The 22,660-nt window shown below is 47.4% G+C and overlaps 1 protein-coding gene across 1 annotated transcript in view; it reads right to left on the bottom strand.

Moving 5' to 3' along the window:
• SYBU (syntabulin) overlaps nucleotides 1-22,660 on the bottom strand; it is a 224,979-nt gene that overhangs the window by 26,327 nt on the left and 175,992 nt on the right. Inside the window, exons 5-6 of the mRNA XM_078686870.1 lie at nucleotides 17,418-17,624; nucleotides 2,573-2,722 (exon numbers count right to left, since the gene is read on the bottom strand). Coding sequence (XP_078542996.1) covers nucleotides 2,573-2,722; nucleotides 17,418-17,624 — 357 coding nt within the window. The remainder of the gene's footprint in view (nucleotides 1-2,572; nucleotides 2,723-17,417; nucleotides 17,625-22,660) is intronic.

Raw genomic sequence — 22,660 nt, 5'->3', positions numbered from 1 at the left:
CACCTTTTATTGAAAACGCCCGTCTCTCTTTTCTCTGCATTCTGGTGAAACGAAGTACGCACATTTGACTGAGTGAAATAACTGTCTTTTGTTTTCACACGACTCTAGAGATACACTCTTATTCAGGGAGAGCAAAGTTGTCATGTTTTATGGTTGTCAGAAGCTAATCCCTTCTTGTCTATCCAGGGAGGTTAAACTCCTCCTCGTTTATTCGAGAAAGTTTCTAGTGACCTGAGCTAGCTGGCAAACCTTAAGTCTAATATAGTCAGTAGAGACCTAGATAACCTCAGTCCTACGTCTACACTGCTGAATATATTATTCCAATGCGCAGAGCCTATTGGGAATATAGGAACTACACTACACTTTCAGACAAGCAAATCAAACATTGTTGTGCGTGCAAATGCGAGAAATAAGCTGCTTCGCTACATGAGCCCAGCTCAGGAATATAACACCACATTATAAATGTACACACTTTTATAGGGTTTTAGATAAAAGGTTCATATATTCACTGCATTAGTATATGGTTCACTGGCTCCTAACCAATGTGAATCAAGAAAAGAGAAACGTTCAAGAAAGAATACAACAGATTATTTTCTCACTATTCTACTACATTTGTTTCTATGCTCACATCATCTGGTACACGGGAGACAAATGTTACTTAGTATGTTATTCAGTTTGGGACAGAAACTCTGCCTTGAGAGAAATACATTTCGCTTGCAACATTCAGTAAATTCCTTGCCTTGCTCCATGGAGCCTAGAAATTATTTTATAATGCGAGGAATGAAACAGCACATTTATTCAGGTTATGTAGCACGTCGTTATGCTGAAGATGGATGACAGTGACTAAGTTAGCCTGATTTACTTACTCCCATGATTTCTGAGGTTCACTGCTTTTTAAGCTCTACAAATGGCATATATGCTTCCTTTTTGAGATAGAACGCTACCCTGCAAGTGGTCGCCTTTCTGGAGAACGGCATCTTTTGGCAAGGCCCTTCTTTTGTAGCCTGTGTCTCGAGAGGGTTTCCAAATCTGGTTTACAAAGTGTGAGACAATCTTCATTTCCTCAGTTTCCCATTCTCCTCTCGTTTCAGAAAGCACTGAAAATATTCCTCTTCTTGAGATCTTCTGCGTAAAGTAGAGCATGCCAGCTTCCTTGCTCTCTTGGTAAGCACCGAGAGGCATACTGAAGTGATCGAGCTCTCTCTAAAGTCGGATTGCATCTACCACAATACTCTGCATGTCAGAGCAACTTGTTATCACCTGTATCTCCATAATGAAAAGTTTTCTATATTTGGACACTCAAAATCATGAAACAAGTGCTTCCTTAATCCTTCTTTATTTGCGCCCCCTAGAATATGAAACTCCCTCCAGTTAGACTTATGCCTTGCCCCAGACCTCTAAAGTTCAGAAAGTAATCAAAACAGCTGTGTTGATGTAGTACCATACTCAAGAGAACTTCGCTATCCTAATATTCTATTATTTAAAGGACTATTTTTTTTCTCCTAAAAACAAGGGTGCCTACTTAAATACACAATGTTTACTGGATCTACTCACCTCTGCATATCAATCATTTCAGCTTGTAAGGCCTACATTACCCAGACATCAGTGACTTGGAATGTAATGTAACAGCAGCAGCTGCTACTGGGCAGTAGTGGTGAGACTGGAAGGGGGGGCTAAAAAAAGAAAAGAAATCTAAGAAAAAATAACTTACCTGCTGGACTCTGTCCGCTTCGGTCGATGCAGGATACAGGAAGCGCACAGGCTCCCAGACTCCCCTAGCCAATCACAACACTGCTGTCACCAGCATGACGCAGCGTTATGCTTGCACTCAGGCAGGGAGTGGGAGGCTGTGCATGTTCTCCACGCGGGCTGTGCAATACAGCCGGGTGGAGAAAAGCCAAGGACGCATGACTGCTTGGTCGGCCCAAGACAGCCAGCCAGCCAAACCTTCATGCTCACTTAGAAAGTGACCACCACTCCGCCCCCGGCTCTGTGGGCAGCCCAGCCTTGCCCAGTCTCTCCAGAGCCAGTAGTGAAAAATAAATAAATAACATGGTGTTTTTATTTTTACTGTGGGGCGGCGCTCCTCCGCCTTAGCTGTAATATAGACACTTTCACCTGAACCCCAACGCTTTTGTATAGTTACCCCAATATGTATGATAGAGTAATTTCAGATTAAATGTATAGGGCCTGTATTATGCCATACAAAGTGCTTTGACTCGGTTCTCAATGCTCCTTTGCAACAGAATGACTGCACAGGCAGACTTGATGACCAGCGACAGGGGTAGCATTTCATTTCTGGACATAGTCCAAATTTTACCACAGCCCTACTCAAGGTACTCCCGTTTAAAAAAACCCACAAAAAAAACAGGACAGCATGAAAGACAACCAACCAATGACACCAACTACTGACTTGACTGTAGACTCCATATTAGAAATCGGATGTGATGGGCTAGTCATGGACACCATGTTGGCATATCAAATAAAACAATGAGAAATACACTTGGCATGGAAACATTTGCTAGGACACCAATAGTGGTCATCCGTCTGTAGGATGGATGGTAAAAGTTACCTTTCGTGAAGCCTGCTCTCAGACTCCTTCAGTTTGGTCTTCAGATGCCGTATCGCCACCTCTTTCTGCTGCAGGGGTGTCAAATACTGCTCGGGGTTGGGTGGTTTAATGCCGTGGTTGTCGCCACACGAGTTGTACCTGGCGGTGCGTCTGTAATGAGAAAACATCAGATGGCTAGACTTCTTAGAAAGATGCATTCATTTACTGTTGAGCGATGCATACTCTGAGACGCGTGACAGGTCAAGATCAGACTAATCTAACAAATGACTTTCTGCCAGAGAGAGACCAATTTCCACACTCGACAGTATATTGCAAGCATTTTGGCACGTGAACCAAGGCCAAAGTTAAGCCTCGGTCTTCACACCACAGCAATTTGTATTCTGAAACATTAATAAGTTCAAGCTCCCTGCATGCAAGGCATGATATGTGAATAGTACCCAGAGTTGCTGAACCTTAAACCAGAGACCGGAGGACGAGTGCTCCTGGGCAAACGGCCGAGAGTAGTTTGTGGTGGTGTTTCACACGTTTCGGTTTAGCAGAAAGTGGTGCTGGCACTTGAGGGCCATTCCGCAATACACTGCTCACGCGGCAGTGTTTTTTTTTTTTACAAATCCGCAGCCGGTGAATGAGCCTGGCCTGCTGTAGGTGCACAGGCTCAATCCAGGGCCATGAATCTAATTTGCTAAAGCAGGTCCTGCATTTTCTTTATCCCAGTTTTGACACTGGACCTAAAATGCGGTCTATCAGAACAAACTTCTTTAATGGACTGCATCAGACTGTTAGGAAGTCAGACTTTTGCTCTGTTCATCCCAATTTTTTGCTGAATGACACTAGTGGTACCTAACTCTGGCTGTACCCTGGGCTCTGCTAAGCAGGCCCAGTGCAATATTTAAAAAGATGCATGAAATAGGGCACAGTTACAAACCTTAAGAGTCCCTAGAAGATAATAGGGTCTGGGGGTGCAATCTACCTAGAAGTCCCTAGTATAAAATAGAGCATGGAGGTTTAGAGGCCCAGTAAGATTCCCTGCACTTGCATGTGTGCGCTGCTGCGTGCCAGATATCATTTTAAAGGCAGTCTGGATTTGCAGACTGTCTTTAAAAGTAAATTGGGTGCAACCCCTACTTTTGTGGTATGGGCAAAAGGAATTATTTACCTTATGTTTACCTATTTGGTACCCCACCCCCCGCAGCCCCCCCCAGGTGTCCCAGGGTTGGGAGGGGCATGTAACTTTAAACAGTGACCTGATAAATTGTTTTATATGCCCTGAGGAAGAAACTGCACATTTCATTTTTACCCCATTGTGGATACTTCGCTCCATAGGCTAACATTGCAATATTTTATTTAGGTAGAACCATTGCTAGGAAAGGAGTTCAATATTCAAGGGCTCAAAAGATTGGTGTTGATATATGCAACAATTTGCCACTGTTGAATTATTCCTAACTAATACAGAAGATAAGTTATAGAACTTTCGGTTAGTCAAAATCTAGTCTTCTGGTGGGCTCTGCTAATAGGTCAGTCTTAACAGGCTTAACCACTCTGCTTTGATTGGGTGATAAGTGACCTAGCACTAATGGCCAGAGCTCTGCAGCTGTGGAGGTTACGTTCTAGAGAGGGGGCTGGGTAAATCAACCTGAGCTCAAAGAACGCAGATCAGTAAGGAATGCCATACATACCTACCCCCACATCCTCTGCCCCAGCCCAATGGCAGACTTAAGACAGGGAGTTTGCAGAAGTCATGGGGAGGAGATCTAATGGAAATGAGCCACACTGTGGGTTGGTTTAGCCAGCTCTTACTCCTCTGAAGAGAAATCATCCAGGTTGGATTTTCGAAGTACAGTGCTTTGTGGGGCACCCAACATTTCATTGGACAGAGGTGATCGATGCTCGTCGCCCCAGAACACTGAATAAGTATGTGAGAGCTGCATAGTTTCTCAGATCTGCTGCCTGAAACTACAAGGAAAATAACTGCCCTGCTGGAATCTGGATTTGCACCCAAAGACCAGCACTCTGAATGACTGCACCTACAGCACAATCTCGTACTACAGCTCTGGGGGCTGTGCCTTTCTTCGAGAAGGATTAAGGAGTGGACTGTCTGTATGCTATGGAGAAGTGTGCCTCAATGGTTAGAGCGGCAGACCCTGATGCAGAGGTCTAGCCCGGGACCAGGGTTCAATTCCCCGCCTCGGCGGGTCTTGAGCTCAAAAAATTCCACAGACCTGATAATTCTCGCCTCAGTGCCTATTCCAATCATGGAGTCCCACTCTGCAACTCTGGGCAATAGCTTGCTTAATCTCCACAACGGCCCCACAACGCTAAGGATGCCTGGCCTCCACCTTGGGGGTGCCCAGGAATGGACACCTCACAGGGAAAGCCAGGATGGGTTCCACAGCGGTATTCGTACAAGCGCCTTGAGACCCTTGAGACCTTTGCGGGTGAGTAGTGCGCTATACAAGTATCAATTTACAATTTACATGCTAGAGGTTAACATAGCCCACCTGCATCATCTCCAAGAGTACCCATCCAGTGGATTATTAAGGATTTGGCCAGATGCACTGTGGGAATTGCAGCCCAGGCATCTCAGAGACCATCTAGGAGATTCCAGTCATTTGGATTGGTGATCGGGACACTTTTGAACCTACAAGGAGACCTTCAGGAAGCACCTCCAGATGTTGAGAACTTATGTGAAAAAGCTCCATGAGATGACCGACCGAATGTCGAAAGTCAAGCTGACTACCTTCAGCCGCGATCCGGCCAGGATTTCTGGTTCGTCCCGCTAAAAGCTCCGGAGCTCCAGATCACCAGGATTTGACCTGGGCCTAGCAGAAAGTTGAGCTGGAGAACCCTCTAAGAATCCAGCATGCTGGAGAATTGACCAATGTCGGTAAAAAAGCTCCAGAAAAGTTTCTAAGCGTGAAGGTAACTTTGTCCCTGTCAAACGCGACCAAATGTCCCATAGTGACGATATATGTGTTTAAGCAACATAAAGTGGGTAATCTTTATAAATTCATCTCTCTGGTTCCCTACACTGGATTTTTGTCTTTTTGGTGTCGGTTTATAAAAATATTTCCTATGTTTAGGTCAACCTAAAAATTGCATGGCAGTCTGCAAGACATGCTGTATTCAGTATAAGGGCTTTAAGCACGCCCAACACATTTGGTTGGTTATTTGGCCTGCCTTTCAAAATTCCTTTGCTTTGGTTAGTCAGTAAGTAAGTAACTTTATTAACTGTGCGATTACTTAAAATCTTTACAATATAAAACACATAAACAACACCCCCACCCAAAGTACCCTAGCCCCAGTAAAAACCCAATGATCAGCTTTAAAATAGCCCCGTGGCTACGCAGGCTCTATTTACTACTTTGTGTCCGTTAAAACTTCAATTAAAAGATTTTTTTTTTTTATTAAAATGATGAGTTAGCACCGTTTCGCATCTTTGCACCTCCAAGGATCAAATAGTTGTATAAGAGTCCAGCATGGTTATTCTCTCCATAATGCGAATTGTCATTAAGATAAATTCCTAACCAGCCCCCTGTCCGGGTACAGCAGACGATGACGATGCTGGCCAGCTTTGAACAGCAGCATAAAAGGTGTAGCCAAGATTCTCTGTGGTAGTTGCATATCCGGCAGGAGATGGTGCTGTCAGTTCGTGCCCATTTTGGGTTAAAATCCCAAATCTTAAGGGCCAGGAGGCGCAAATACAGAATTTTCTTTCTTGCTGGAGTTGAAAGTGAGTCTTGCAAATATGGTTGCAATTTGCCAGGAGTGTATGACTTGTCCAGGGCCAATGTGAGGGTTGTACCGAAGTGATGAGCGATCCAGTTCAAACAAGATGGTCTGGACTTGGCGCTTTACAGCTTGGGCCCAGGCAGAATAAGGAATTTCCTGAAGGGGCATGCTCTTTCCCTCGATTTCAGTAGGTCTATTGCTTGTTCCAACTTGGAGTGCCATGGGGAGCCCGCTACTCTGAAAATAATTTTTAGAAAAAGTGTTTGATTGTTTTCAGGGGCTTTCAGTACTCTGATGTAATATTTTATTAGGTCCCCCTGTAGTGCCAACTCCGGGTGGTTCAAACCTATTTCCAGCCTTAGCCTGGTGTTCCTTGCTTGTCTAGGAGCTTGTAGCCCAGTCTTGTAAGCTTTCATCTGGGCCGCATTGATGACTTTCTCGAGTGCTCCTGGGAAGGCTAGGTGACCATACATGATAGTGGGAATCAGTTTGCCCTAAGTACAGTCAACACGGGTTCTATTGATGGACTAACTAGGCGATGGCTTAGACGTCTGAAAGACAGGATTATTTTGTTAATTCTCGGTGTTTAACTCCTTTATGTGTTTGACTGCAGTGGCCCTCTCCGACACCCATACCCCCAGATATTTGTAGGATGTGGCTGTCCTGATTCGGTGCTCACCCAAACACCATGTTGCTTGTTTTTTGTGGGGGTATTTACCAAAGATTACTATCTTAGTCTTGCTCTCATTAATCTGTAGGCTATTTTCCTTGTTATATATATTGCAAGATTATTTAATGCTCTTTGGAGCCCCACCCTGGTGTGGTCCATGACCACCGTATCGTCCGCATACTGGAGAGTTCCCAGGGCCAACTTCCCCAATCTCTGAGGTACTACGTTGGCGTCTTTCAGGGCTTGCCCCATGTCTGCTGTGTACAAGTTGAAGAGTAGGGGGGCCAAAACACAACCCTGCTTTAGTCCGGTATTCGTTTCAATTCTTGATGTTGCAATTGTTGGACTTATTTTGACCTGGACCCATGTCCCCTCATAGAGGGCTTTTATAGCTTTTAGCAGGATTTGAGGGATCCCCCAAGATTCGAGTTTTGCCCATAACCGTCTTCGACTGACTCGGTCAAAGGCCGTGGAATAGACTATGATGCAGCAAAACAGGGGCAGCTTGTTCCTCAAAACGGCTTGCTTCGAGAAGTAGGAGAGCGCTAGGATATTGTCCATGGTGGAGCTATTGGCCCTAAAGCCAGTCTGAAAAGGCGGGAGAATGCAGTTCTTGTCCACCCAGGCCTCTAGGTCCCGTAGTAATAGGCGGGAATATACCTTGGCTTCTATATCAAGAAGGGCTATGAGCCTGTAATTAGCCGGGTTTGAGTGGTCTCCCTTCTTATGTATTGAAAATAATACCGAGCCTTTCCAGGATGTTGGTAAGATTGCTGTGGAGAATTAATGATTGTATAGCGGGGTAAGTATGGACGCAAAAAAGGCAGGGGCAGTTTTGAAGACCTGGGCGGGAATACCATTTGGGCCAGGGGCCCCATCTGTTCTTGTAGCCCTAATTTACCTTACAGTCTCCTCCTCTGTATAAATGACGGGCTGACTGGGCACTGTAATATCTTTCAGCGCGCTCTGAGTTATAATGGTTACAGCTGCCACCTGAGACTACTCTGAGCTGAGAGAGTCTATCTTATTTACTCCACAGGTGTAAAGACCCTTCACATACTGTTCCCACACGTTGCCTGCAACACTATTTTCCTTGCGCTGGCTTCCAGAGCTCAGACTGTTAATGTATCGCCATAGCTTGCTATTGTCTTTTTCTTTAACTAGGGAGAATACTTTTAGCCAGTTCTTTTCTGTCCACTGTCTTTTCAACTCCCAGACTTTCTTCTTACAAGTGGCTCGCAAGGCAGGGATGGGGGGCATCTGTGACCAGTAGATGCCTTTCTTTTTTGCCTTGATTGCCTTGGGACTTGTTTGCTTTGTGTCAGGCTCCATGATTTTTGACGTTCTGACCTGGATTGATTGTCTTCTTCTTGATTGGTTGGTGTTACCCAAGTTATTCTGTAAATCCATTATCAGTGTTTCCCAAAAATGTGTGATGTTCTTTATATCTTGTGTCTTTAGTTCTGCCTCCCTTTTGGCTACATAATTCGACAGGCTATGACTGAGGTTGGCCGTCCATTTTATTCTTTTTGAGGACTAGATGTTCATCGCCTGTGGTTGCTCCAATTATTTCCTGGGCTTCCACCTGTTCCCGCGCCAGATTAAAGGAGGCGCAGAGAGGCCTGTGGTCGCTTTCGTCTCTATTGTCCACAGTGAAGTCACATAATTTATGGGCCAGCCCTTCATTGATGAAAATATAGTCAATGGTGGAGACATTCCTGAAGGTCGGTTTAGCGATCCATAAGGGATGGCTGATTTTTTTTGTCCCATGAGTGGATTGTAAGTTAAAGTTTGTGAGAAGTGAAATCAGTGGGCCAGACTTCTTCCCTTGGGGTGCGACAGAGGTCTGACCCAGACCTCTTGTGTTGAAGTCTCCCGCAATTATCACGTTATGATGTTCAAATCTAATGAGTAGGTCTTCCAGAATGCTGGTGAGAGATTCCATGGCCTGATGCGTTTGATGTTTGGTTAGGTTAATGTAACAATTGATTAATAACAGAGGATGGGGCTGTTGTCCCGTTTTCAGCCCCTCTATTGTAATGGCCTGAAGGTCTGATGACTCTACTTTTATTTCTTTGATTTTAAATTTGCAAGCGTGACTTAAACAAATGGATAAGCCCCCAGACGGGCGTCCAAAGATAGTCCTTTTGGTCGCTGGTATGTAATGTTCGTAGAAGCCGCCAATTGGGGTAGTTGACCTAGCCCAGGTCTCCTGAAAGCACAATACGTCCCCCTTTGCGAGATAATCTAGTGAGGCCTTGTTTATAAAAATGTTACTTAACCCGGCAATGTTCCATGAGATAAGGGTTAGCTTACGATCTTGGACACTAATTAGGTTTGAACATCTTCTGTTTTCATTGCTGTATATTTGATTAGGGACCCTGTCGCCATATATCCTCCGTGTGGGCCAGTACTTGCTGGAGCGGCTGCACTCTTCGCTGAATGTCTCTATGCGAGATATTAATTTTTAGCGGGGTTCTTGGCCTCCCTGTTTTCGCCCCCCCACCTAGGCTTTTGGTCATTGTACCTTTGAGGACTGATGAAGATTCTTGCGGATCATGATTAAGCGTAAGGACGTATGGATATTTTGGCGCACTGAGGACAGTAACTTCAATACCCCATTCTGCGAGATGTGGCGCTTCCTTGAGGACGGCATGTTGAGCCTGCTGTTGTAAGAATCCGACCAGAGTGGAGTCACCATGGGTATCCTTCTCCAGACTTCTAAACATTACCCACTCTATCTTATCTGAGGTGATTTGTGCCAAGGATTCAATGTGACCAAAGAGGCGTACAATGTTAGACCTATTTAGAATGCCATAAGAGCCTTTGGCTGTATATCTGGGAGTAAGCAACACCTCATGTATTGCAGGTTTATTTTTATGCTTAGAGGTGCGCAATGTCTGCCCTTCTCCCGAGATGGTATACCTCTGGAAATTCAGATTTAGTGGGTTTTTATGGATGTCTCCTGGCTGATGTCTGCCTGTCGCCCTGTTTGGTGGTTCTGCCTCTATTTGTTCTTCTTGCGGCTCGTCCTTGTTTGTTTTAGGATTTTTTCCAGTCCTTTGTTGATGCTCCCAACCTGGGGAGCTAGAGGCCCTGGATTGTGTGCAGGCTTCCTCCTGTAATGTGCTCTGCTGACCTCCCTCATCATAGGTCGTCGCTAAAGTTTGCACGACTATTTGTGGGCCCTCCCAGTAGGTATTCTGTTGGCTTTGGGCCTCCCCTGACAAGAGAGTTCGTCCCTTGTCATCTTGGCCTTGGTTACCTGTTTGAAGTTAAAAATGGGGAAAAGTGGCTTTGAGCTGTTTTTGTTCTCTGTGGCACCAGAAGTTGGTATTGCTGGTAATATTTGTCTTTGGATTTCTTAAGTAGTTTCTTCTTAGCCCTCCTTGACAGCGGTGCTTCTGCCTCTGCCAATACTCCATCCACCTTCTCCACCTAAGAAGCAACACCATGTGAAACGTCAATGGTTGTGTCAAGTGGTAGGGCCTCAGAGTCCCCATTCCCTTGTGCTTCTGTGGTGTTCTTATTGCTTGGCCCTGCTGGTGGCTCTTTGGGTAGGCGGCTATCTGCTGGGCAATAGTTGGTAATTTCTGGTAGCGCAGTCTTCGCAGCTAATGTCTTTAGGATTGTTTGTTCTAAAGGGAGCGTCTCCCTTTGTCCCTTGGCAAATTCCAGCATGTCGTTTAATACTTCTGGTAGCCCTGACCATTTTTCTATCATGGCGGCACAGGAATTAGTATTTGCCGTATTGGCATTATGGACTTCAAGTGACGCCTCTAGTTTTGCCAGCTTGTCTTGGCGCACCAGGTGCTGAGCCATTGAGTGCAGTAAATCAATTTGTACTTCCATCTTTGTGGACTGCCATAGCAACGCCCTAGCCATTGTGTCCTGTACTTCTCTTATTGCTGACAGGTTTAACTCTTTGAGAGTAGCTTCTTCCGTTGCGTCCTGCTGATCTGCTAGGCCCATCGAGCTCCAACCCTCTATTTGGAGCGTTCTCAGGTCAGCGGTTCTTCCTGAATTTATTGGCGTTGCATCCAGTGTTCGTTCGATGGACAGTTCTAGTTTTTGCAGGAATGAGGTAGTTAAGGCATCTATTCCAGGGGAAGTGGTCTTCTGATTTACCCAGGTGTCACTGTTGGGTTCGTTCTCTTGCCTGTGCTCATTGGGGGATTAGCTGCGACCACCTCCTTGTGCTCATCATCCTCTTCCACTATGGGCCACTGATGGATATCAGCTGTGATCCATATTGGGCTTTTTGCCCTGGCTTAGGACTAGTCTCAGGACTCCCAGTTTTCTGTGTGGTGGCAGGCTCACAGGAATAGTGCCCCCTCTGACCCTTGTTGGTCTTTGGGGTTCCTGATAGTTTGGAGACGGTCTCTGTCTCCACTTGCCCCTCGTCCAAGGCTGTTGGACCACTGGTGGCCTGAAAGAAGTGAGTGATGAGTCCTTGGGGGAGGGTGTTACCATTGATTAGTTCCTGGGATTGTTGAGAAGTTATACTCCTTGTTATCCTTCTTTGTGCTGGACCTACGGGGTCAACCTCCACCTCCACCTCCACCTCCATGCCTGGCTGTGTCTTTTTAAGCGTCATCTTTAAGCGCCGGTGTCTGGGGCTCTGGAAGGATCTATTCGGTGCTATTCAGTACTTATAGACCCCCTTGTTAATATAGATCACCTGGGCTTGGTTTGAAAGGCTAGCTCAGCAAACACCAACCGAAACTACAGCACCCAGAATGCTTTAAGTTGGCACGTTGATGCCAGAGTCTGGAAGCGGGGTTCGTGTTAAAGTTGCGTAGACTATGTCTTTATATTAGCCGCCTTGTGAAACACTTGGCAAGGGAGTACAAGAGAAAGTGCCGGTACAAAGCCTCTGTAAACTGCTATGACACCCGGAGTCAGCGAATCCTCTAGCAGAATCTCCTGTTGGACATATATATATTGTTTTTATCTAGGGAGTCCCTTGGCACTGTTCTCCTATTACACTACCGTAGATTGGGGGTCAGAAGGGAATTGTTTATAGACTAGTGGGTGTGTATTCCCCTATTAATCAATCTTCATACCAAAAGACACACCTCTAGTCTCATCCATGTGTATCAAAACAATTCATGCAGTTTAGCCCTACCTCTCTTGAAACTAACTTAAATGATGGTTATCATCAAGGGGGAGACATCCCTTAAGGATAAGAACCCTCACTCACCCGAAGGTGACATGCTTCATCATATGGGTCCTCCTTACCAGTGTAGAAAACCTAGTCAACACTGGGAGCTACTACTTCAAGTTTTAAGGAAGGAGCTCAGAGATGTTTTTTTTGGTAAGGAAAAGGATAGTAATCCCATATGTGGAATGATGGGTGTAGTGAGGTGCGGCGCGGGCGTTGGAGACACAGCGGGGGCACAGCGAGATCAGCAGCGCCAGCGACTCCCTGCTGCACTCGCGGCTGCGGCCAAGTGAAAGACCCGGTTCGGAATCCTCAGGAACGGCAATCCCCGGGGTGTCCCAGTGTCAGCGTTAATTAATTATTAAACTCCTCAGCGTTGGCCTTTTTGGCGTGTCTCAGCAGCTCTCACGCTACTGCTTTCGCTCTTTCTCTCACTTTTCCTTACGCTCAGGTTCAGGGCAATGCCCCCCCCGTGGCTCTGATGGGTCCGGCGGCTTTCAGTAGAGATGTGGCCGCGGCTGGGCAAATGCCTTCCGGCACCGGGAGTTCTGGTGGCTCCGGCGGCTTTTTAAAACATTTTTTTTTAAATGCAGCTGCGGCCACGGCCGGGCAAATGCCTTGCAGCTCCTGTCCACCGCAGATGCTCACCAGCGCTCACCAGCTCATTTGCTCGTTGGGGGCCCACGCTGCTCACACTGCTCTTGCTGCTCACCGTGGCTCTCTGAGGCTCCTCTCCAGCCTGTTTCTGCTCGCTAGCATGCTCTGGGGGCTCTGGAGAATCTGGAGGCTCTCGCTGCCCTGCACCGCTCAGTCTGCCTCTCCGCTTCGACTTCCGATCAGCTGACCTCCAAAGACGTGAGGCGGTTTCCCGAGACTTCCAGCTGACCTGGTTAGTCAGTAGTGTACATCTGTCCCTCCCTTGAGTGCCTGGTTCTCTCCAAGAGGACTTCACTGATTGTTCCTCTTTGCTGGACATCTGCTGCCTCCTGGCTCGCACCTGCTTCTGACATTGCTTTTGTCCTTCCTGCGCCATGCTTCTTGTTCCTTTTTGTTTGCCATCTCTGCCCATCTGTTGCTTCCTCTCTAGCACCCCCGCCCATCATTGCAGTGCACCATGGAGTTTTCTTTTTTTTTATGAAATGGCAGCCACAGTAAAATTTGACTCTGTTCCTTTCCTGATTAAAAAAAAACACCAAACCCAAGGACAGCAAGGAATTTACATGTATGACTGTACAAGTCCGTTATAATTGGGTTTTCTCTGACAGATTGTCTACTGATTTTCTTGTGGGCAGTCTCATTCTAAGTCCTCTAGACAGTGCTGTTAGCTGCCTCCCCGGTCCCAGTGGTACTTCTCATTCAAAGTCCTTTAGGCAGTGCTGCTAGTTGCTACTCTGGTCTCGTCTGTAATTCCTCATTCTAAGTCTTCTAGACAGTGCTGATAGCTCTAGGCCCGTTGGTAATTCCCACATTTTAAGTCCTATAGGCAGTGCTGCAGCTGTGTGTGTCTTCACAGTGGTAATTCCTCATTGCTAGTCCTCTAGGCTGTGCTGCTAGCTGCTACTCTGGTCCTACCAGTAATTCCTCATTCTATATCCTCTAGGCAGTGCCGCTAGCTGCTACTCCGGTCCGAAGGGTAATTTTTCCTTCCAAGTATTCCAAACAGTGCTGCAAGCTGCTACTCTTGTCCCGCTGGTAATTCCCACTTTTAAGTCCTCTAGGCAGTGCTGCTAGCCACTTCTCTGATCCCATCGGTAATTCCCACATTTTAAGTCTTCTAGGCAGTGCTGCAGCTGTGTCTCTGTTCCCAGTGATCATTCCCCATTTTTAGTCGATTAGACAGTGCTGCTAGCTGCTTCTCTGGTCTCATCAGTAAGTCCCCCATTCTAAGTCTTCTAGGCAGTGCTGCAGCTGTGTCAATTCAGAGTGGTAATTCCCCATTCTTAGACCGCTAGACAGTGCTGCAGCGGCTTATCTGTTTATACATCCACTACTCTCCAAACCAAAACACATAGGTAAAAGACTAACATTTACAACACCAATAGGTCTAACTCTCAAAAACAAGAGACCTGTTGAATTGCAAATGCTTGTTCTAAATTGGTGTGGGATTGTTATTTTGTGTTGTGTTTTACTTATGTGATGTATTGGTGTTTTAAATGCTTTACACTCCTGTCTCTTATGTTAGGCCTGACCGTTAGTGGTCAGCTACCAAGGGTTGAGCAAGGGGCTAATGTACCAAGACCTTTACTGGACCCTATACCATGCTAGTGGCCTTATTACTATTTGTAGGTGAATACGTACCCATACCAGTAATCAACTTTCCAACACAGACTTTCCAACCTTGAAAATAATTTTCCTATGCAGTGGGAGGGGAGTGTAGAGCGTAAATGGGGTGTGGAGTAGGGCACGGTCTTTGAGCCCACCACCACCTGGTCAACTACGGAAGGGGCAGAGTTTAGAGGTTGCAACTGCTCGAGCCCACCCTCCCACAAAAACATATTAAGGCCTTTTCAACTTTCGCACATGTCCTGGGGAGGTTGCAAAACTCCTGATAGATGGGGCTGCTCCAAACACGAGCTGGAAACCTGCTCTCTGCGGGGGTTTCACTTTGTATCAGAATTTGATTTGATTTCTTCTCTTCACCAGGAGACCAGCTGCAGAGAGCAGGTAGAACTTCATTATGGCACTGTGTCAGTTGGTAGACTACTCCATTTCAAAATGTAAATGACAGCAACATAAATATGCAAACAAACACTGGACTATGTTCAGTATAGTTCTACCCCAACTACATGCTTCCACTACCATCACCATCTTAACCTATTTTTCTAATTGGTCTGATCTCAACCTCATTTTTTGCACACCATGTTGGGACGGAAACGTCCCCTGCATGGTAACGGACATGCTCCCCTGCCGAGAGTGCCAGAGATGCACGAGCATCTGGATCCCTTGCACTGATTTTTGTTCATGGGCAAACATGGACCATGCGTGTGTGCCATGACCTAGTCCGGTCGAACAGTAATGTGGCATTGGGGTGGCCCTAGTTCTAATCCCATAGTGGCAAAGGCTATAGCCCTGACAAGGAGTTAAGTGACACAAGCATGGTGATGTCAGCCTACCAGTTTGGTATTTAGTAGGAATCAGGAGTGTGAACAGGCCATTTTAGCCCTTGTCACTGGCGTGGTGTCCATCAGCTTAGTCATGTAAAGTTCTGTTGCTGTGTACTTAAGTCACTCTTGACCAACATAGTGACTGTGTGTAGCACTGGGCAGCATGTGATAGTTGCGTGTGGTGCTGTGATATTTGTGTGGTTGTGCATGGCACATAACATGGAGCCCAGCAGGTTCCATTTTGGAACATGAGCCTACAAAGGCTAGTAGGAGGAGAGAACTTCACTCCAGACAGGAGATATAGAATGTTAACATTCAAAAGGGCTGAGGTGGAAACATGCACTGGAGGAAGGGGAGCAGAACATACGCTGCGAACATCAAGGGTCTCTGATTCAAGGAAGGGTTAATGGTCATTGAGGCATAGGCTCATTGTAAAGTGAGATAGTGGGTCTGATTAGGATGGCAATTTGGGACCCGGGAATCATGAGAGAGGGGATGTTTTACACCTTTGGAAGTCATATTTCCATGAAGGCCGACACCTAGGTTTGATCCCCAGTTACTCCTGTGTTGTGAGTTAATCAAAACTGGAGCCACTCCAGCTGTGGCAGACTGTCCCTTTGATAGAGGATATCACACGGTAGATGACACAAAAAAGGAGTCAACCCGCAACATGAATTCCAAAGAACCAGACACTAAATGAAATCTATGTCTGGATATGGACTATAAAAGTGGGAGCATGAATCCCACAAGCTGTTTATCAATATAGTCAAGATCACCATGAGTTAGAGCTGCTGTAACCAGGAGTGACGACTAAAGTCCTAGCTAAGGGACTGGCCATAACCCACGAAGCCAACAACACTTGCCCTAATTGTTAGACTGGATGCAGGGAATTCTTCCAGCAATGCTTCTGTGCACCAGTAGGTGGTGTTATATGCTCTGTGGTCACCCAAAAGTGACAGAACAAAATCATATATAAGATCCACCCCTGCACATTGAGGTCAGATCCTTTGTTTTTTGTCCTTTGACGTCCTTGGTTCTTTGTCCTGTGACGTGGTCTGGAGCTCTGCTCTAAATTTTGTCTGCCTTATGAGGACTCAAAAAACTTTTGACAGTGTCTATACAACAATATCCCACCAAAAACAACGGGATTGAAGCCATGCTGAGACAGGAGGAAGCAGATGTCCGTCTCTGGCCGTGACATTTTTTTGAAAGATTTGACACCAAAATGTTTTTCCTCAGTGAAACCTGAAGCTGGTATCGGCACTTTTAATGTGTTGGCCCTCAGAGCTGATGCGCAGCTGTTCATGCCTCTTGATCATTAAAACAGTCTTCCTCATTGTGATTAATCCAGCACTTTGCTTTAATAAACTACATGCGCTCTCTATATAATGCCGGACATCTCCTTTTTCTGGAGTAGGGCAGCCTTCTTACTGAAGGTCATGACCCTCTTCCACACCGGCCAATTGATGACACCCTGGTGTGATTGATCAGCGCTTTGTTGATTTCACAAGTGCAAAAAAAGGGAAGCCTGTGCTAAAGAGGGCACTGTTGAGCTGGATGGTCCCCAGTACACCTCCAGAAGAAATGTAATGCACAAAGGAGCCATGAATTGCTCAAAATATAAGCAAAGTCGTTAAAATAATGCATTTTCCCCTTTTGAAAACTCACACCTATTAATAGTAGCCAAAAAAAAGAAAAACACAAAACCCAGTTATCTAGGCCATTCCGGGTTGTAGAGCAAATAAAGTCAGGATAGCAGTGTTAAAGTAAGTACTAGAGATTTTACACAAATTATTCTAGTGCTAGCTGTTGGAACTGGAATTCCAAAATGCCTGCAGATGTCTGGTTGATTTCCAAAAGAGGAGGCAATCCTATGAAGGGGGCAGGCCTCAGAAAAGTAGGACTTTCACACTTGTCCATACATACATACATACATAAGGCTTGCAGGGCAGTAGCAATCCGACACTTCTTTCTACAGAGCTTTGACGGTGGCCCTTTCTCAATTACCACTACTCCAACTTGAGCATAGTCCTACTACTGCAGAGTGGACACTTGTCTCAAAGTCCACTACCAACCACTGGTACGAACAGGCATCCAATCCCACTCTCCAGAAAGTCAAAACATTAGCTGCTGCCTCTGCACAACTGAGGAAAAGAGAACTTTAGGACATGAACTCACCTCAAAGTTGGGCTGGTTTCGCTTCCTTTGTAGGAGCCGGAATTGCTGCTGCTCGCCGATGACGCTCCATAGCCTTCATGATTGTTGACGGGGCTGACGGGATTCCTTCCCAGCATGGACATAAGGTCCTTATCACGTGACACAGGTGGACTGGTTCCTGCCTTGTGAGCTGAACAACTCGCTGTGCCCCTTCCATGACAACTGCGGCTACGAGAGACAAACGAAAACAAGCCATTAACATATCATTAACAGCTACTCAATGAACACTGTAATGTTGGGGGCCCTGGGCCCTCATTGCTAAAAGGACTGACACTGACCCAGTCAGGTACTTGGTACAACTGGCCTCAAGCACGTGCGCTCGGCCCCTTTTATTAGAGCTGTGTCACCTGACCAGTGACATCAGTGGTGGGTGGGTGTCTAGTGTAGGGCATACAAGAAACACTAGACTGCTGGCTGTAACTCTGGATCAGTACATCCCTCCCAAACTTCGGGAAAAATGAAAACAAATGAAAGTCCAACCTGTGGAAGAAAAATGCAGTTTGCAAACCCCACGATAAAGTTCAACCTGTGGGAATTAAAAATGTACGTGCAATATAACACTGGACTCTGTAAATTGAAATGAGTCTCTTTGGTGGATTGCAGATGGTGTAGTTACTGCATTCAGGACTCATGAGTCACTGTGACATGATTTGCCGTTGTTCAGCGGGTCCTATTTTCTATCTGCGCCGCTTGGACATTGTTCTCGGTCTTGCCTTTGCTTGGCACCACTGGTGACAGTTGGTAGTTTAGATAGAAGGGTGACGTGATCCGAGTATGGGTTGTCTTCTCGGTTCTCCTCTTCAGTCCTGGTCCTTGGTGATGTCTCTGGGCAGGCTTCAAAGTATTTCTGGGCAGATGAAAGGAGTAGGTGCATACATCCCTCTCACTAGGATGCCCCTCTTCGCCGGTATTCCTCTCTCACAAGATGTCCGGGAGGACCTCTTTGCCAGGCTTCCACTGGACTGGTGTTGTCGGTCATGTTGCTCCACCATAGCCTTCGGGCCGTGAGCGGGGCGCTCCACGATCTTCACCGTTGTGTCCGAGTTCCACCTGAAGGTTACGCTGTTGACTCTTTTCTTGCACGCAAAGCTTTCCTCTCCTTGCAGACGCACCGTCATGGATCCGTCTCTCTTGCGGGACTTGCTGCCACCAGAGTCCCTTGAGGCCTTTGCTTATTGGGCTGCCACGGGTTGATGTGGAGTGGTCAGTTCCTCAGCCGGATGTGTGAGCACTCTCGCCATTCAATCTTCCGCTCAACCCCAAAGGTAGAATGTTGTCAACAGTCCAAACTTGCTCTCTTCTACGATCGCCACATGGATGGATGGCTTGTAGATGGATATCTTTGACTTGTGCCGCCGGTGTTCATGCCAAGCCTTGTTTTCTGTTGCACTCCGGTGTTCTGGTGCATGTCACCATCTTCTTCTGATGGGTGTGTGAGTTGACTGGTCACACCTCTTCATTTCTTGTGGTCTTCTAGTGGCACTCACTACCCTTCTTCTCCTCCATTCCTTTCACGACGTGGTCGGTCCCTTTCTTTTCTTCAAACACCCAGGCCATCTCCGTGTGGCGTGCACTCCACACGAATCTCCCTGGTTGCGTCCTACCCCTAGGACACACTTTCCTCTTCTTCCGATGGCCAAACCAGGCATCGCACCTTTCTTCCTGTCGCTCCTTCTTTACTTCGGGTCGGTGTCATCAGACCTCTTCTGAGTCCCGTCCATGGACCTCTTCTTGATCTATTCAGTTGCTATGCCTTTGATCTTCTGGCATGTCTTTGCAGTCGTGATCTTCTGACTGTCCGCTTCTCCTTTCTTTTCCTTCCGGGTGACCAACGGCCTGGTCATCTTCTCCTTTTCTTTCCGGGTGACCAACAGCCTGGTCATCTTCTCCTTTTCTTTCCGGGTGACCAACGGCCTGGTCATCTTCTCCTTTTCTTCCCGGGTGACCAACGGCCTGGTCATCTTCTCCTTTTCTTTTCCGGGCGACCAATTGACTGGTCCGCATCTGGCGGTGACTTTTTGGCAAGTCATCTTCGCTGTGACCTACTGACAGGTCTCCGAGGACGCGATCCCTGCGTTACTCGGTCGTGGTGGCGTGGAGTTCCTTCACTCCTTGCGCGGTCCTGCGCAATGCTGTTTGGTTCTGAGGTGTGGAGTTCCTTCACTCCTTGCGCGGTCTCGCACAATGCTGGTCTGTGGCGTTGGTGTGTCGCCGTGCAGCGTCACTGGGCGCTCCTGACTTCTGGCACTCCTGGCGCAGTGCTGCGCTGTCATACGGGTGTGGAGTTCTTCTGGCACGTTCCTGCGCAGTCTCCTGGCGCATTCCTGAGTGTAGTGCTGTTCTGTTCCTGCGTTGACTCCTGGTGTGGTCCTGAACGTTCTGGCACTTCCTGGGGAGTACTTGCGAAAATGTCTTTCTTTGCGGCTGACAGTCTCTGTTGAGTGTCCTCTGCGGGGAGTCAGCTGTCTTCTGGCGCACTTAGGCTGTGCTGCAGGGTTGCAGTGGTCACTCCCTTGCTGCAGGCTTATCTGGAAGCTGTCTTTTTCCTTTTACTGCAGTGTCCCTAAAAGGCCACTAGATGGCAGTATCGCGATACCTGTAGCAATGCACTTCATTCTGATTTTTTCCAGATGGAGCTGAGCTGCCGGTGCTGGGCTACGTGGACGACAGGTAGGTCCTTTTTATTTCATTTTATCTCTGAGGGGGAGGGTGAGCACATGGTGGTACCGGCCCCCTCTGTTAGCGACCAGGTATATTGGGCTCTCCTGGCCTCACGGCAACACTTTTGCACCGACGTCCGCTTTGGGCAGTCCCATCTTGGCAAACGCCTATGCAGCGCTGCCGGGGAAAAAGGGCTGGTGCTGCTCCTACCAGCCTCGGGCCATGATCTGTCCTCTGTCCTTTTGTTTTCCTCACCCCCACCGCAGCAGCCTTCAGCAGTTCACACGCTGCGGGGGTGAGGGTCTGTATTCTTTTTCCCTCTTGGTGCTGGTGCAAAGCAAGTCGGCACACTTCTTTCCCCTAGCTCCTTCTCCCCACCGCAGCAGCTTTAACCAGTCAGCATGCTGCGCGGGTGGGGTGGGGGTCGGCCGTAGCATAGAGGCAGGCAGGCAGGCACTGTTTTGGCTCCAGGGACGGGTTGCTCTGTTTGGCTGTGGGCGATCGCGGGTGGGCTCCGCTGGAGAATCTTTAATTGTTAGGCGCCTGGCAGCTCCCCTCACGCTGCGGGCGCGCTTCGGTGCAGTTTTTCTTCCCACCCCTCCGCCGCACTTCTCACACGCGGCGGGGGAGACGCTGCAGGCAGGCCGCGGGTGGGCTCCGCTGGCTCTGCTTTAGGTTAAGTTTATTATGGGCACACGCCTTCTGGCAGGCCGCGGGTGGGCTCCGCGAGCCTTGCATTATCACGGGGCAGCATTAAGGTTCATAGCGGGTAGGCTCCGCTCTGTGTTTTCGGCGGCGCCGGCTGGCGGCCGCCATTATGGCGTTTTGACTATTGCGGGTGGGCTCCGCTTTCAGTGCAGGTTACGGGCTCACCTCTGGCTGACGGGCCTTCCTCCTCCACGCGGGTGGGCTCCGCGGAGGTTTCACCGAGCGGTGGCGGCCGATGCAGGTGGGCTCTGCACGGCTCTCTTCCTTCACCCCAGGTAGGGGCGCATTCGCGGCCGACGCGGGTGGGCTCCGGTCGGTCCGCTCTTTATCAACCCACGCAGGGGGCCTTGCAGGCTGGGCTCACAGGTGTGGGGTAGGCTCCCAGTCACCTCCGTGTCTGCAGGCAGGCCCAGGGCTCGGCTTACGCCCTGCAGGCCTCTCGGCGGCCGGCGCCGCTTCCCCAGGGGAATGCCCTGCACATGGGCACTTCCCTTCTTCTTTCCCGGGGATCTTCAACTGCGGCACGCGTGGCTAGCGTCCGCCTCGTCGCCAATGTAATGTTGGGGGCCCTGGGCCCTCATTGCTAAAAGGACTGACACTGACCCAGTCAGGTACTTGGTACAACTGGCCTCAAGCACGTGCGCTCGGCCCCTTTTATTAGAGCTGTGTCACCTGACCAGTGACATCAGTGGTGGGTGGGTGTCTAGTGTAGGGCATACAAGAAACACTAGACTGCTGGCTGTAACTCTGGATCAGTACAAACACTAATGCGGGTGCATTCTTTTGTAAAAATGGGTGCATGACAAAGCACTGGAGACAACACGTTCTAAAGCATCAAATAAATGCATTTTGAAAAACAATCGCTGCTGTATATAGTGGCGGCAATGTTCAAAAATACAATATTCGAATGGCCTATCGTTTGCAGAGTGAAACAGCTAGCTTTTATTGGCTGAGAAGCCGCCTCATGCTTAAGAAAGGCTTTTAGGTTTTTTTCTCTATTCTTTTAATGACATTTGCTAGTTTTCTTATTTGAAGCTGGTGAAAATGTATCTAATATTTGCAGTTATATTTCTAGTCGTGCCTGGCATCAACAAGTTTATTCAGCGATCTTTCACATGTCCCTTTCTGTCCAGAGTGCAAACGTTTCAGGGAGCACTGTAAAAGTAAACATTTAGAAAATGTGGCGTAGTAGACTTTTTCCTTAATGAAGGCCCTACAAGGAGAACCCTCGAAAGGGCATACGGAAACAAATCAAATTGTCATAAAAATGAAAGGCGTGTTTTTATATCCACCCATGCCGGATTCGGATTTGCTGCTATTTTACCCATATAATGTGACGCTCTTTGAGGGATTTTTTTTTTATATAACAAATATAGCCTACAAATTCCATCACAATGCTGCAGACTAACCACCACCTGGGACTGATCAAGGAGTGATATACGCCACTTCGCACATTAACATTAGTCCATGTCATGTCAGCAAAACAATGCGGACAACAAGAACAAGGGTAATCCGCGCACCGATTGTTGTAAGCAATTGCGTATGGCATGCATTTTGTTTCCGATTTATTCAGGTTCTTGAGTGAGGCTACATTTGTTTTGTCAACCACGGTCTGCAATGGATTTGTGAACCTGGCTATTGAAACAACTTCTCAAAAAGGACACAAAGTGGTTCACTTTCATCTGAACATAGTCCTGAGGAAGGTCTCATTTATTACACAGGAGACCGAAACATGGACGTGTTTTCACTACCTGCAACCTGTTAAGTTTTAAATGCATCTGGCCTCAATCAAGAACTGTGCTGAAAGAACTTTGGGGGTATGTTGGAGGGGGATA

The sequence above is a fragment of the Lissotriton helveticus genome, chromosome 4_1 (assembly GCF_964261635.1).
Source record: "Lissotriton helveticus chromosome 4_1, aLisHel1.1, whole genome shotgun sequence".
NCBI lineage: Eukaryota > Metazoa > Chordata > Amphibia > Caudata > Salamandridae > Lissotriton > Lissotriton helveticus.
The sequence above is the reverse complement of the archived record's forward strand: the minus strand, read 5'-3'. Positions and strand labels throughout refer to the sequence as shown.